At 39.6% G+C, this 16950-nt stretch overlaps 1 protein-coding gene across 1 annotated transcript in view; it reads right to left on the minus strand.

Annotated features, from left to right (window-relative positions):
* Positions 1 to 1036: 1036 nt before the first annotated feature.
* The window catches only part of CLVS2 (clavesin 2), a 56663-nt gene continuing 40749 nt past the window's right edge, over positions 1037 to 16950 (minus strand). Inside the window, exons 3-5 of the mRNA XM_062570922.1 lie at positions 9559 to 9669; positions 5539 to 5759; positions 1037 to 1306 (exon numbers count right to left, since the gene is read on the minus strand). Of these exons, the coding sequence (XP_062426906.1) occupies positions 1219 to 1306; positions 5539 to 5759; positions 9559 to 9669 (420 nt within the window). The 3' untranslated portion in view covers positions 1037 to 1218. The remainder of the gene's footprint in view (positions 1307 to 5538; positions 5760 to 9558; positions 9670 to 16950) is intronic.

The raw sequence follows: 16950 nt of genomic DNA on the forward strand, positions 1-16950 counted from the left end.
ACATTGTCTCAATATACAATCTATAATATATCTAAGTACATTGAATAGGTATGATTTCTTGTATAAACCCTCAATTAAATATACTTGTCCAACAATGTCACCTTATAGGATTGTTAGAGATTGGTAAAAATATATATATGTATGCAGTCTCCCAGTGCACAGGATTCAGTGATTGACTTTTAACCTGCTGCTGCCAGGCTTTATATCCAAATACTGGTTATTACACTTTATTTGGAGGAATAGTTTCTCATTCCAAGGGAGAACAGAGTTCTGGAAAAATTCTTGACGTGCACCCAAAATGCAAGAGAAGTAGTTCCGATATGGCCCACATTACAACACCCAGACTAGGGTAATGAGCCAAGTTACTTGCAAAGCTCAAACTGTAAATGAAAAGTAAAGGAAGAAACCTCGCAGATTTGTACAGCCAAACAGCAAAGCCGTCAAAGAGTTGGTGCCAGCTCATCTGTTATCTTTTTACAATGCTACACAGTTTATACTAAGTCACAATCCTAGATCACAAAGTTATTTGTGAAATAAATTCCTACAGTTAGCAAATATTCAACAGGTTACAACATCTCCAGGTTCTTACATTCCTTCTTTATCTTTGCACACTACATGAGCATTGCAGAGAGAAAACAAAACAGCAGTCAATATGATGGCTGCAATATGGCTTCCTATAAGAAGTGCAACCTTTAATTGGCTTTGATATTTTTCTTTGTCCGGTATGCGTTTCTATGTGTGAACGTGTATTTGTGTGTGTTTTTGTGAGTGCTTGTTTTCTTCTTGTTTTTATGGTGCATTTCACTGGCATATTTAATAGGCATTCATTTCCATAGTATTTGCTTACCATAACTTACAAATTCAAAGTGGATGGTTATATTGTATTTACAAACAAGTTGGCACTTACAGAATAAATTATTGTTTCCTCTTTTCCCTTTCTTTTCTTTTCTTTTCTTTTCTTTTCTTTTCTTTTCTTTTCTTTTCTTTTCTTTTCTTTTCTTTTCTTTTTTTTTTCTTTTTTTTTTTCTTCTCTCTCTTCTTTTTTCACCCAAGGGCATCCAGAATTCAGGCAGAATGGTAAAACCTGCTGCCTGCTTCCATTATGCTACATTAACATGAATAAATAGGCTTCCAGCTGGTACATTCTTTCCCAATGGTTTGCTTGCTGCTAAGAGGCAGTGCCTTCCACCTCAGTTCATCTTCGATGCTCAGGAACTGTTAGTCAAGTGAAAGCAAAGGCTGCATGTTTTCTTCCTCATTCTTATCCATGCGTTTTAGCACTCCGGGATCCACAACTGATTGAGACCTGCAGAAGGATAACACGCTTATTTGACATTTCCAGATCAAGTCAAATGAGTGTAAATGTCAGCTCTCTTTTGTTTATTTTCGTTTTTGCCAGGGCTTAAAAATAATAGTACGGGCACCCTGAGCATCTGATCGTAGCAAATGGTCAGAAAATACCCTCATGAAATGATTACATTGCTTTAACAGGCTCTGTGCTAGTTTGCGGATAGAGGCAAAAGGTGGAATACAGGGATTTTCTTTTTTTTCATGGAAATGGTGAAGCAGGATACATCCTCAGTACATAAAATAGAGGGCAAACTAAGCTGTCTTTTGTAGTGTCCTAAGCATTGACCCTCTTGACCAGAGGGCTATATGGTAAAGAAGGTATAATTCAGCAACCCAGCTGGCTAATGGCATGTCGCAATTAGTGACATGCTAGCTGGAAGCACAAGTTGCTCCTCTCCTGAACAGCACTTAAATGCAGCCGCACATGCTGCTAAGCCAACCCTGGGGAACCCTGCCATGGCCAGCAGGATTTCTGGAGCAGCGGACACGTCTGTCAAATGCACTTATCAGCTTAACTACACACAGCCCAGATGGATGGTAAGGGTAAATTCATTGAGGACTGTAAAATTTTTAAGATCCTCTGATTCAGTACAGCACTGTAAGACTGGTACTATAATTCCCTGCAACTGCCGTGTGTGAGTAAGATACAGTTTCAGATACAATTTTCAGCAAAATCAAACTGCTCCATTAAAAAAAAAAGTTTGAAGTGTTAAGAAGAGGATTCACCTCACCTATGCCTTAGCTTGTCAAAAAAGCAGACATTTTTAGGCTATAGTACCTGCAACCTTTGTTAGATGTCTCCTTTAGAGCAAGATGACTCAGATGCTAGAAATATTTATTTCTCTCCATTTCTGTAAAGAGGATTTGAGACAGCTAGAAGCACGTGTTCATCTCTACAATGTAGGTATTTATCTTCAGTCATAGGAAGTCCACTGTAAGTGGCTGTAGCATTACTACTAATTGGTGTTTTGCAGGGCTACAGCGGAGAGACAAAACATTTATCAATTCTGACCTCTCTCATAAGATAAACATACAGGGCCAATTCCCCTCTCAGAAAATGGCACCATACACTGAAACCAATGAATGAGGCTGATAGCAGGAGACAATTTGGTCTATCTCCAAAATAAATAAATAAATAAAAACTTTAAAAACAAAACTGAGGAAAAATATCTGAATTAAATCGTGGGTGAAAGCTTTAAATCCAAGGATATTTTCTAATATCACATACTACTCTTTCTTATTAATGGCATACTTCTCTTTCTTATTAATGGCAAAAATCAAGAAAATTAGCTTTAAAAATCTGATGATCTCTCTTGTGATAAACATAATTATTTTTTTTTTAAATTAATACTGTGCAATAAGCCTCATCTAGAATACTGGTCAATTCCTCAGGCAGAAAGTGAACCCACTGAATTAAAAAAAAAAAAAAATTTAACGGCACAATGTACTGTGCCAATGCAAAGCTGACTGAAAATTTGCTAACAGAAAGCTGTACTCTTGGAAAATTCAGTTCATCAGGATTAAAAAAAGCTGTGGGAGCAGACTAATTTCAAAGAATTCCCAGTTGAATGTAAGTACTAATAGGAGATTGAAATCTCTTTTCCTAGGCTGCTAATATCTCAGCATCCAAAGTGTCCAGGAGTTCTCATCTGCTGAACTGAGAGGAAGGCTGCAAACATGGTCTCAAATTCCCAGTATGGCAGTTTTGCTCGTAAATTCCTAGGGCTTCCAAACTCCAAATTCTAAGGCAGATTTTAACTAATCAAATCCAAGCTCCTAAGCTCAAGAGCCCAGATGCCTTGCAGAATGGGGAAGACAGTTTTCAGTCAGTATTAAATCAAGTTTTATTATCATATTGCATTCTGTGCAGCAGTAATTCATGGATTAACCTATGTAAAAAGAAAAACATTTGTGTAAGTCTATAGCACCTTTTATCTACGTCTCCAAATCAATTTTACAGACAATACTGAAGAAATTCTCACAAATCACAGTGTGACAGAGCTGTACTACTAATTCCCATTTTAGAGATGAGGAGCCAAAGCCAAACACAGATGTTTAAAAAGTGATCCAGCTGTGGTTAGCTGCAAACAGGGTCCTGATCACCAGAGCTCCACTTCTGTGCCTTAACCATGAAAGCCAAGGGTGGACACAGCCTCCATCTAAATAACTGTGCTGCAACTGTGCCGTACAGTGTGAACACACACCCCTCAGAGGCCCCCGTCATACGCAGCACCAGGTCCTCCCAGCATCAGCCACCTTTTCAAGGAAGAGGACTCCTCCAACTCAATAAAAGGTCCAGGAGATCTGGAGGATATACTAGGAATTTCATTGATCCACATGTAGGCAAAATGAGTAATGATGAAGTGAATTCTTAACAGGATTTTGGTATAAGGGTACTCTTTCAGAGCAGTAAACTGATTCTAAAATGGAAAGCCAAATTAAACAAGATAATTGTTGGAGGCGTGCTAGACCCCTATGAAATTTAATCTATAAAGTTAAGCAAATTATTATTATTATCAGCTTCTTATTATTCCCTTCTACGTGGTACTAGCAGAGTAAGTCTACTCTGTACCTCTTTAGATATAACAGCTCAGAAGCAGGATTCCAGCAGACAAGGCGGATACATTATCTCAAAATGTGAGAATCTATATAGAAGGTGAGGCCATTCAACTGAGTATTATTTAGATATAATTTTCAATATGTTTGTTTTCTGCTATGTCTCCTGCTATGCCAGCTAACCCAAAGATAAAGACTATCAAGCAATAAGCTGAAGATCAATTTGAAGTTAACATTGAAGTACAAGTCCACATGAAAGGTTTTTCAGGTGTTGGTTAAATGAGAAGAAAATAGGTAAATGTCTTCTGCTTTGATAAAGAATGAAGAATGTAGTCAATCCCCTACAAAGCTTTTTACAATTAATACACTTCTCCAAGCTGGTCTGGAAAATCTGCCTCCAAGAGTCTCGTTACTGGCCTTCTCATGTTTTCTTATTGCCTCCGTGGATGAGCCTTTCCTCCCATGACTTCATTTTGGGACCGTATTCTACTCTTCTCTCCAGGATAAATTCCCCAGTGTCTCATAATTCTTGTGTTATGTGCAAATCATATATAAATGTATTGCTCACTCTCTCCCCTCCCCCAGGCTCTTCACTGACCTATTTTCTCCATTCCTGGTGTTAAATGCAACTTTGACATATGTATTCAGGACCTTTTTTAACTTCTCATTCCCAGCCAGTCTCTTCCTATTTCCCACTTTCCATACATTATGTTCCAAAACTCTTCTCCCTTCTGCATCAAATGTCATCTCCTGAAACTGAATTTTCAAGCTATTGTAGTCTGACTTCATTTAAAGGCTTTCTGCTCTGTATGACCTCCCAGATTCATTGCCAGACCTAGTCAGTTATGAGCTGAACCCTGACTTTTGCTGCTTTGCTCAACCCTTGTATCTCCCTCTTCGCGACATTTCCCCTTTTCTCTTCTACCTCCCTCACAAGGTCAGACCAGATTCACCACTGCCGTGTGAATCACCTCACTGTTTCCAGTCCTTATAGAGGCAAGAAATCTCTCCCTATACTTTATCTGATTTAGAATGGCAAAATGCAGCAAGCAATTATACTGTGTTTTCTCAAAAAGAAGAGTATCAGACTGTGAAGATGTTTATCACATCTGAGTACAACAATTTGTATGGATTCTTGTGCTGTTTTTCCCCATCACTTTTTCTCATGCTGTGTGCAGTAACTGTGACTGAAAGGTCAGGTGCTGTAATACCCTGGCACTCACAGGCTGGTGGATAGTCAGCACTGGGTTATGAGATGGGAAAAGGTAAGAATCATCACTACTATCTGGCTGGACAATTAGACCTATTTTATCTTTAGCCCTAAGGCTCACTCCAGCCAGCACTGGCTCCCTAATGTTTTTTGTAAGCTAAGGCAGGACACTAGCTTGTTCTGAAAACAATATTGTATACATTACCTGAATGAAATATTGAAATCACTGAATTCATCATATTGAGCTCACAACCCACATGGGTAATAATCAATACTATGGGCTATAATTAACAGAGATCTTTTAAAAAATCTTCTAAAAAATAAACTGAGGAAACTGCCTATAGCTTCATAAAACATAAAAAGGAGGAAGGCAAACATTAACCTCACGGCAGTACTAGAAGACCTCAGTAGTTTTAACCCACCTTTTCATGGATTTGGGAGAAAGGTCCTTGTCTATATCTTTTGCAGGAGTGTTGTAGGAGTCAGCATTGCATTCACTGTCATCATCATATTCATGGTCTAGCAGTGTTCTCGCCCAAGTCCCCATGTCGTAGGGGGGCAACATTCCTCCAAACTCTGAGGGTAGGATCTCAGGATGTATTAGCTGATGCAGACTGTTGAGGTTATTTCCGTGTAGGAATATCTGTATATACACACGGAGGTAAAAACAAAGCAGTATCAAACGAACCATCAAAGCCCAAATTATGTCATCATTATCACAGGATATTGTGTGGTATGAATATTCTGTCTGTGTTGGGCTTACAGAGTTAGTCATTCAAGACAGATGTTGCATATACCTTGAGTACGGCCAGTCTACATTCACAGCCCTGCAAACACACGATTGTTTTAAATATAAATAGCTTCAAATGTTTGCAGAACCAGGGGCGTAAGGAGGGTGAGAACTAACGTCAGAGCTAGACAGTCAGTAATTAGACAGAGATATTGCCTTTCTTTTATGATATTTGTTTTTTCTAATAAAGTAATATAAAGCAAAAAATGAAATAAATAAATAAAATTAACATTTGATATATACATTAAGGAGTATATGTTGACTCTCAGCATCCAACCATGAATTCTATAAATAAGATAAATCATAGAATCAATAAGGTTGGAAGGGACCTCTGGAGATCGTCTAGTCCAACCCCCCTGCTCAGCATGGTCACCTACAGCATGTTAGACAGGGCTGCATCCAGGCGGGCCTTGAAGATCTCCACAGAAGGAGACTCCACAACCTCTCTGGGCAACCTGGTCCAGTGCTCCATCACTCTCACAGGGAAGAAATTCCCCCTCATGTTCAAGTGGAACTTCCTGTGCTTCAATTTCTGCCCATTGCCTCTTGTCCTGTCACACGGGACAACTGAAAAGAATTTGTCCCCGTCCCCTTGACACCCTCCCTTCAGGTACTTGTACACATTGATAAGATCCCCCCTCAGTCTTCTCTTCCCCAGGATGAAGAGGCCCAGCTCTCGCAGCCGTTCCTCATAGGGCAGATGCTCCAGCCCTCTGATCATCTTTGTAGACCTTCACTGGACTCTCTCCAGTAGCTCCATGTCTCTCTTGTAGTGGGGAGCCCAGAACTGGACACAGGACTCGAGATGAGGCCTCCCCAGGGCTGAGTAGAGGGGCAGGATCACCTCCCTCCACCTGCTGGCAACACTCTTCCTAATGCACCCCAGGAGACCATTGGCCTTCTTGGGCCATTGCTGGCTCATGGTCAACTTGTCATCCACCAGCACTCCCAGGTCCTTCTCTGCAGAGCTGCTCTCCAGCAGGTCAGTCCTCAGCTTATACTGGTGCCGAGGGTTATTTTTCCCTAGGTGCAGGACTCTGCACTTGCCCTTGTTGAACCTCAGGAGGTTCCTCTCCGCCCAGCTCTCCAGCCTGTCCAGGTTTCTCTGAATGGCAGCACAGCCCTCAGGTGTATCAGCCACTCCTCCTGGCTTGGTATCCTCAGCAAACTTGCTGAGGAGGCACTCCATCCCCTCAACCAGGTCATTGATGAAAAAGTTGAACAGGATGGGACCCAGTACTGAGCCCTGAGGGAAAGTCTCCTCCCACTGATATGAGGGACCTGCAGACCTTCCACAAAGAGGAAACACTTCTTGTAGGTTATTGTCTCCTTCTCTGGAGATATGTCTCCTTCTCTGGAGATCTTCAAGGCCCACCTGGATGCAATCCTGCCTAACGTGCCCTAGGTGACTCTGCTGGTACAGGGATGTTGGACTAGATGATCTCCAGAGGTCCCTTCCAACCTTACTGATTCTATGATTCTATGGCTGCACAGATAAATCGCAGTGGCTACTTCTATGCTAGCAAATAAAACAGGCCAGTTCTCATTCTCTGGCACAGAGCAATTGCCACGGCACAGTTCACACCCATTTGGTTAAACTCGCTTCATCTCCAGAGCGGGCTCATGTCATCATAGTGTTCACCGGTCTGTTTATAACCTGAACTGTTCCTGGGCCATGTCTAAGAAAGTACAGGCTGGCACAGGGCGGTACCCTGCCAGAGGCTGGCCCATAACCACACAGGACAAATAGTCACAAACCAGGGCTCAAGCCAATGCCCAGTCCCCTTTAATTTGTTCGTACAGAAGCAGCCAGCAAGGTAAGGTACGATGCTGCCTTGTAGCAGCTTATTCACTGCAGAGTACGAGCTACGTACAGAGAGATATCACCGAGCTGCTGGAGTGCTGCCAACTCAATCACAGTTTACCCTTCAATGGCTTCTCCAGATAGTTCTACCCCTAGAATAATTTACTACGAGTTCAATTCAAAGGGAAGAAAGACAAAAGACCAAATATGTGTTTATTTCAGCTGATTTTCCAATTAGCTGTGGAGATAAGGAAGCTTAATATGAAAATGCAAACCCAATAACTGTCCTTCCGGCTTGGAAAGGACCTACTGTTGTGTGAAATAACAGATATCAATGGCAAAAAATAATTTGTTTTATAGTGCCTTTCAGATGGAATGTTTCTTTTTTTTTAGTAATATTTTTATGCCTAGTATAATGCATAGTATAATGCCTGGCTAAATGCCTAGTACTACTTTATCTGAATATAGTTATTAGTTGTAAATATCTCATATTTAAATAATACAAAATAATTCAGCATAAACTCAAAAGATTAATAATGAACCAAATGAAATTTTGAAGAGAATTCTGATTTTTTTCACAATAATTTATTTTAGTTTTTTTTCAAATTTGATTCTATACTATATATGCTGAACACAACTTTCACATTTTGACATTAAATTTTGGACTCTGCATCCAAATTTAACCACTTGACCTACTTTTTATAGTTATTATATTATTCAGTATATTATTCAATATTGACAAAACCTTCTGTAGAAAGTCAGAATTTATGAAAATATAAGCTACTGATTCAGGCGTCTAAATAAAAATGTAGATGCCTAACCGCTAAGCACCCATATTCAACCACCTTGTCCCTTATTTCTAATCTTATAACATATCCATGGGCTGTGCTTTACTCTTTGGTTATGCATACACAGCACTTGACTTAAATAGGCTTCAAGCGTATCTGGCACTAAAATGTTCCTTCACTGAAGTTGTAGTCAATGGAATCCTGCAAAAAGGGGCTTTGTTCGCATATTTATAACAGATATTACATAAAAGGCTTTGTGATCTATAGTTCAAAATCTGTAAGTACCAGAGGTCTCTCAAGCATCATCTGCCAGTAAAAAACAGCTAAACACCAAGGATCACTATGGCCTTGTAGACTGTGTTTGAAGAGAGAAAAAACACAGAGCACCTTAGTGAGCTGATCCTGTAAAAAACAAGAATGTCCTATTCTTTGTAGTGGCTTTGTGTATGATGCTGATTGGGCTTTCCTGGATAAAAATTTCCTGTTACAGAAATAATATCATTCTATGTGCTCTCACCACCAAGTTCTAATTTAATTGCATTGATGTAAATGTTGCAAATTAAGCAACATCTCAGAAACTGCTGGTGCTTGTGCACAGATGCATGTGCACAAATATCCTTCTATAGGCTTTTCATTCAAAAACAGTATTTTCAAACTACTCTGTACCAGCTGTGTCTTTTAGTTCATACTAATGTCAAGGAAATCACATTAAGAAAGGACTTAGTACTCACTATCTTTGTTCTTAAAAGAAAGATGGACAATTTTAATATTTTGCAACTGTGACTTTCTTATGGGAATTGTAATGTTGACAATTTTTATGTAACCCAAAAAGAAACATATGCTTATAATTAAAAAATATATTTACATGCACTGCTTGGCTGTGTCCTTGAAGAATAAAATTATTTATTTTTCTAAAACAGATGAAGATACTCTTCACAATGCAGACATACTTAAATACATTGGACCAATAACAAACTGAGATATTTTATCTACTTTGCTACAGCATGCCACATCTGCTGGGTATAAATAGTTGATAATGGAAAATTAAACAGAATAATACCCTTTTCCGTGTCTTCTCCTTTAAAAAGGGCCGTATAACTGTGTAGAGGGCATGGATATACCATGGCTGGTTGACGAAATGTATTCCTCCAAACCGAGCAGGAAAACTGTCCTATATGTCACAAAACAAACACACACAATGTGAGTAGACTCTTAACTGAAGTTGTACATGCATCAGATTTTTTTTTTTTCTGAATACCTTCATTTTTATAATCAAACTGAAAGGAGAAGAAACATTCTTCAAAACTGTGTTCTCTCAGTGCAGTTCCAACTTTCCATGTCTAGGTATTAACATATCCCACGCACTGAACAGAATGTTTATGAAGTACACTGAAACAACTATAGCATTCTAATAATTCCAGTCTCCAGATATGCTTTAAATGTTTATGATTTGCACATTATCCACCTATGAAATGTATTTTTCTCCTTCTCACCTCTACGGAATTTTATTTGTTTTTAACAGTAGTCCTCCTATAGCATAATTTTATGTCTTCTATTGTCACTAAAGAACACTAGAAATGTCCCTCTTGTTTCCATCTTAAAAAAGCAATGGCAAATCTACACTACTTTTAAAATGTTTCCAATATTATTCATTTTCATAAAATGGAGAATGCATTAAACATTATTGTTATGCAATACTGATGACAGTAATTCTGCTTGCAGAGTCATAGACCTTTTCAGAGCTTGAATTTAAGGACAGAACATCTCCAACGAAGCGATGACCTTTTCTTTTTCTTGTTAAAAAACAAAAGGGGAAGATAACTCACTAACAAAGACTCTGATCTGTATTTTCAGTTTCTAAAAGTCAGCAGAATACGTCAAATGGTTTGGTAGTTTGAGGAGTACAGCCACTCATCATGCAATCACTCATTCATACTATTATCAATTTCATTGCATGTCTTTGCCTGACTGATCATATGTCCGAATAATGCAATAAGTTGCCTGGATTTACAGTGCTGGGCAAAGCAAGACATGTAAAGAGGTGTATAACCTGACACATCTCTCATTTTCAGACACTATGTCAGAACCTTCCTGGTGTTTAGGTACACAGATTCATTAAATGAATGACTCTCATTTGAACCGCTATTCGATAGGTCATCCAGCCTAGGCAACCGTGGTAGTCACTTATATCAAAACCAGATTTCCTCACAGCAGAAGAAATTCCCATCTCCCTGCCTGACAATGCGAGTGCAGAAGAGGATATGCTTCCCAGTTTCATCTCCTCCTCTTGTGTGGATGCAACAGAGGCAGCTCTGGGTCTATGTTAGTGTGATCAGAAGCTCAGAAGGAGACAATCAAATGTTTACTCAGGGCATTCCACAAACAGACACATTTTTGTCTCCTCTGGAAACAAGCCAGCAGGCCATAAGGAAGCATCCCACAGTCTAGACCCTTAGGCCATTTGAAGCATACTGATTTAAGGACATGCAGCACAAGGTAAGAGAAGAAGCCAAGCCAAGAAAAATCACAAGCTATGACAATCAATCAAGAACTCTCAAATCAGGAAGAGAGGAACTGTTGGACGGAAATCTTTAATGAAATGTTTCCAGATAGGAATATGCTCTGACACAGTGTGCACATACCAAGAAACTTCCTTAGTTCTGTGAGTGTGTACAGTACTGTGGGAATAATGAAGAGGCTACTTGCTCCTCCCAAAAGAACCATTCAAATAATGGCAGACGTTCCTAACCCAGGCAGTCTTTCCATCAGTCTTACCCATACAGAAGCAACATGTCATGACTGAAAACTGCAAAATCAAAAGGAAGATGTAATTCTTGTATGTATACATACGCCTTGGGTCACACTCACGCTTGTAGACATATATACACTTAGTTTTCCAAAATCTCAGTCGACATGTATACTAATATGGTATTTTCTTTATCCCTCCTCTCTTTGACCTCTTCTACTGGGAGAGTATCACCTGACCCCATACTGCAAAACCTAGTTAGACTGCCAGATGAAATATTTTCCATTAAGGAAGCAATACTTCAATAACATTCTACAGAGAGGGTGACATCTACAACAGACACCCCTGACATCTGGCTGGCCACAGCACAGCACTCAATGCAATTAGCAGTCTATTTTACAGATTTTCTCCAGAAACATTTGATTAACAACAGCTCTGAAATAAAACAATACTATTGAAAGGGCTTACAGAAGCCCTTTTTTGCTAAATACCTAGATCCTGACATGACTGACTAAATGTCCAACTGAACGGTTGATAATTTCATATGTAATTCAGCTAGTTCAATATCATAAATCCTCAAACACCATTTTGAAAACACAACCTCTGATGTACGAAAGGTAGTAAATTATGTCCCTGTCAGAAGAACCCAACAAATCCATTAGGAAAGATAAATCATTGAATGACATCTTAACCTTTAGTTGCAGGAGATACCATTCATCCACAGAGTGTTGTATTTATTTAATCTGTTCAGGCTGCTGCTCTAGCAAAGTGCAGTGCAGCATGCTCCGTATTCTGAGCAAAAATAAAGCGTACCCTAGAGTGGCAGAAGGCATCTTTTGCTAATTTTATCTGAATGTCTTCAAAGATGTCTTCAGAATTAATGCTGGAATGTAAACTGTGCTAAGCCTCTTGGTGGTCAAACACTTTTTATAATTTATGCAATATAGATGACATCAAAGTAAACAAGCCATGCCTAATATTAGATAATGCCTTCTTTCATGATTGTATAAGCTTTTAAATTAATATAAATGCTCCCAAAATTACACACACAAGACACAGGGTTATGAAATGCTTGTTTTTCATTGCTCAGAAAATGTATATCATACAAATTGAGGCCAATTTGTGAATGAGATGATCCTAAAAGGTAAGACAGTCATGTACACACACTGATTCAGAACACACAGCCAAAGTTGTCTGTATTCCACCATGTGCTCAAAATGGATGACTTGTTGATACTTTTTGGAAAATATTTATGAAAGTATTATATTTCTTGCAGACAAAAGAAGTATCTTTAGAAAGGAGCTTTTGGCACTTTCACTATCTATTTCTGCATCTTGAAATCCATTTACATGGATATACGTGGAATGATCCTCAGATAGGAGATATCACTTAATATAAGACATGTTGTCTCAGAGTTTCAGCAATTCTAAAGGCATTTTCAAAAACTGGCTAACAATGTTGAGTATGTAGCAATTTGGGTGACTGAACTGAGAAGCACTTCCTAAAATACAAGCTGTAATTGGGAAACCCCAGAACTGAGATACTGAAAGAGATGGTGTGGTTAAAATGATCCAGCATTATCAACAGTGCTTGGCCTAGAAGTCAAAAGCTCCCAAATGATCCAAACTCAGTCTAATAGAACTGAGCACCTGGTGTGAAAATAAAGAGGTAGAATAAGCAACTACAGCTGCCGGAGAAACAGGTTGTCTTTCTCTTCTCAGATATAACAGACTTCTACACTGGGATTTGTCAAACAGATGGCCATCCTACACAAACAGCAGGTAAGAATTTATTACAAATAATGATTGTTGTGTTTTTATGTAGACTAAGTCACAGGCTTGGTGGTAGTCACAACTGCCTCTGCAGACATATTGCACTTCAACAAAAAAGCACGTGAATGTATCATGTGAATTCTATGTAAAAACAATCCCATGCCAGAAAATGGTAAAGAAACAGAGATAAGCCATGAAGTAAGCAATGCACTTTACAGAAAATGTAGTAAGTCTAATGGGGCATTACCAAATCACTAAAAAGAACACATCTCATCTAACTAACTACACATGTATGGTATACGGATTTTTCAGCATACACCACAAACTCCGACTACACAGAAGAAAACAAACCATGCTGCAGATGAACACAGCTTGGGATGTGGCCATTGCACAGACACAGTCAAGCAGGCAGCTATAATTAGGTCCTATAGCCCTCATCATACAAGGCTTACAAGTAACAGTTAACAGTGTGCTAGCAAGGGAAAGGTAGAACCCTACACTATTGTTTGAATACTAGGTGACTACTAGTATGTTAATAACTAACCTGTCCTCTAAAGTCTATGAATCCACTAAGGAGAATGATCCCAAACAAATCATCTTCCCAGATTTCCAGCTCCAAACATAAGGTTCTGCACACTCAGAGAACAGCTGTTTTAGCTCTCTGCCTCACATAATTTACATGACCTTTCTCCACAAGCTTCCTGTCCAAGGAGCCAGCTGCTACCTACTGCTTATAGTCTGTGGCACACACCAAGAAGTCAGCTTTCCACCCACTGAGCACCCTGTCCCCTCCTGCACTCAGCCCTACCATGATCTAAGGAAGCTCTGAGAGTCTTACAGAGGGCCCCACTCTCAGCTGAGGCCTGTAGATATTCTCACAGTACAGTCAATATCAGCAAAGACAATATATGGTATCTTACAGTATGTGGGACAGTTAGGCAGTCCCAATTCCCAATGAAAGTCAGTGCGAGTATTCTTACTGCTGTCAGAATTCTTACCCCAGTAAGAAGTAACAAAAATGACCATGACTGACCTTTATCATCTTTATCAAATGTGAAAAATAAAAGCCCTTCTTAAAGTCTATAGTATTCTCCATTCCTTGAGTCCCCTGTGCTGGGCTTTTAAGTCTGCATCTAATTAAATCCTCCAGCTGAAATCAGTGTTGAAATCAACTTTGCATAGCTCTTAAAAGCAGAGCTTTAAAAAATTCTGGGACCTCTGTATGCCCAAAGACGCATTGACATTGCAGCTACCTCAGGGCTTCACAACCATATTGCAGACTACCTACAAACAGTCTGTGGGGGCACATCTTGCCCCATCCTAACATACTTACAAACAGTACATGCTATACTGCTAGAATAGGTCTTGTGGTGTCACATACACTCTGAGGTCATATTTGCTGTCCTTGAGAGCAGTGAAATGATTTTGAGGACAGTCTTGAGGCATCCTTCAATGGACTGTCTAGACAAACAGATGAATGTACTCATACGCTGTACTTAAAGTCTGCATGTGAGTGCTGTGATGAATACTGGCCTTGGCATCTGGCAAAGTCAAGAGGCTACAGCGGCAAAACTGTGAAAATTGTACCCTCATAACAAAAATTACAAGCTCAAAGAGAGCATATTAAATTATTAATAGCTTAAATGTCACTTAAAAGTTACTCCTGAAGATAAGTTCATATCTCCTCCAGCTATTCAAAAAAGTCATCATTTCAAGGAGAAAAAAAAATCAATATCTATGAACTAATCAATTATGATGAACCAAAACAGTATCTTCATAATGGAAATCTCCACTAGAAAGACACTAGAACATTCTGTCTGATACAAGTTGCGGTGTGACTAAACTTAATTTTGGACATGTTAAATAGGAAACTACAGAAAATCAGAGAAAGAAAAGCTCTGATTAGAATTTTCAGGAAATGTTAACATGTTACCTAAGGAATATTTCAGTTCCTTAGTACTACAAAGTTTGATGGATTTGAGGAACCGATAGCCACTGCTGTCCACACTAGAAAAGAAAGCCTAAGACTTGCTCCCAAATCCTAAATTTCATGGAATATATTCAAGAGCCAAGCATTTATAATACTAAACTTCCTGCAGGAGTCCCTGTATGACAGGATAGTTGTAATATCTCAAAATTAAGCAGCATACAATATCTTGCATGTTGAGACTGTGTTCAAGAGATGAAGTCAAACTGGAACTGTGTCCAGCAGTATGGTAGGATAATAAAGAGACTGAAAAGTGTATCTGTGAATTTAAAAGAATATGGATTGTTCAGTTTAGCAATACAAACAGTGGTAGGCAGATGCAACCTATAAACACATTAGGGAGAATTAAGTGCTAGGTGAAGAAAGACCCATTCAAAACAAGGGACAACACTGACCATAGAACAAATGAGAAAAAGTTCATTATGAACACAATTAGACTGGAAAATGGTAGAGAGCTACTAATTATCAAACATCCAACCAGCTTGGGGCTGGGGATAAACAACCTAATGCCTTTTGAGATAAAGATTATTAAATTACAATGGAGCTGAGCTTCAGGTTGTCTGTAACAGCAGAAGACTTCACCTTAGGACCTCTTTGTCACCCAGCCCAAGATCTTTAATGTCTGGAGCTTAACAACTTGCTCAAGTAAAGATAGAAAAGAAGTTTAATTATAGTTTATCTTAGACAATTACTGCTAGAATGCTGCAATAGCAAAAAGACCTTTTATTTTTCAGGCTGCTGTGCTAGTGAAATTTTCCTTGATCTCTGGAGTACTTATAAAATCTAGAGAAATTGGATCAAAACTAGTGTTCAGTGAAAAGGTATTAACTAAGAAATTTGAAATTTCCTCTTAACCAGAAACATATGGGTATATACATATGTTACAATTAGTTGCTTTAGTGAATCCCCCCTGTAAAAGCATGGCTTTGCTTTCTCCTAGCTTGAGCTTTATATTCTTATTAAATAATGTTCAGCTGTTGCTAAGACAAACAAAAAGTGCCAAACTATATTTCTGTTACCGCATTCAATTAAAAGAGCACTACCTTAAGGCAAATTAACATCATTCAGCGGCATTTCTACAAAACAGATTTAATTATCTGGAATTGTATGTTGGCATTTTGCTAAGAAGATTCTGATGAAGCAGTTTGATTTGATACCAATCTGAGAGCCTTCTGTGATAGAATGACTGGTTGGGTAGATGAGGGGAGAGCAGTGGACGTTGTGTACCTTGACTTCAGCAAGGCTTTGGACACTGTCTCCCAGAACATCCTCCCAGAGAAGCTCAGAAGTGTGGGTTAGAAGAGTGGACAGTGAGGTGGATTGAGAACTGGCTGAAAGGCAGAGCTCAGAGGGTCGTCATCAGTGGCGTGGAGTCTAGTTGGAGGCCTGTGGCTAGTGGCGTCCCCCAGGGCTCAGGACTGGGTCCCATCCTGTTCAACTTCTTCATCAATGACCTGGTTGAGGGGATGCAGTGCCTCCTCAGCAAGTTTGCTGAGGATACCAAGCCAGGAGGAGTGGCTAACATACCTGAGGGCTGTGCTGCCACTCAGAGAGACCTGGACAAGCTGGAGAGTTGGGTGGAGAGGAACCTCCTGAGGTTCAACAAGGGCAAGTGCAGAGTCCTGCACCTAGGGAAAAATAACCGTAGGCACCAGTACAAGCTGAGGACTGACCTGCTGGAGAGCAGCTCTGCAGAGAAGGACCTGGGAGTGCTGGTGGATGACAAATTGACCATGAGCCAGCAATGTGCCCTTGTGGCCAAGAAGGCCAATAGTCTCCTGGGGTATATTAGGAAGACTGTTGCCAGCAGGGCGAGGGAGATGATGTTGCCCCTCTCCTCAGCCCTGGGGAGGCCTCATCTCGAGTCCTGTGTCCAGTTCTGGGCTCCCCAGGACAAGAGAGACGTGGAGCTACTGGAGAGAGCCCAGCGTAGGGCTACAAAGATGA

Source organism: Rhea pennata, chromosome 3, assembly GCF_028389875.1.
Source record: "Rhea pennata isolate bPtePen1 chromosome 3, bPtePen1.pri, whole genome shotgun sequence".
NCBI lineage: Eukaryota > Metazoa > Chordata > Aves > Rheiformes > Rheidae > Rhea > Rhea pennata.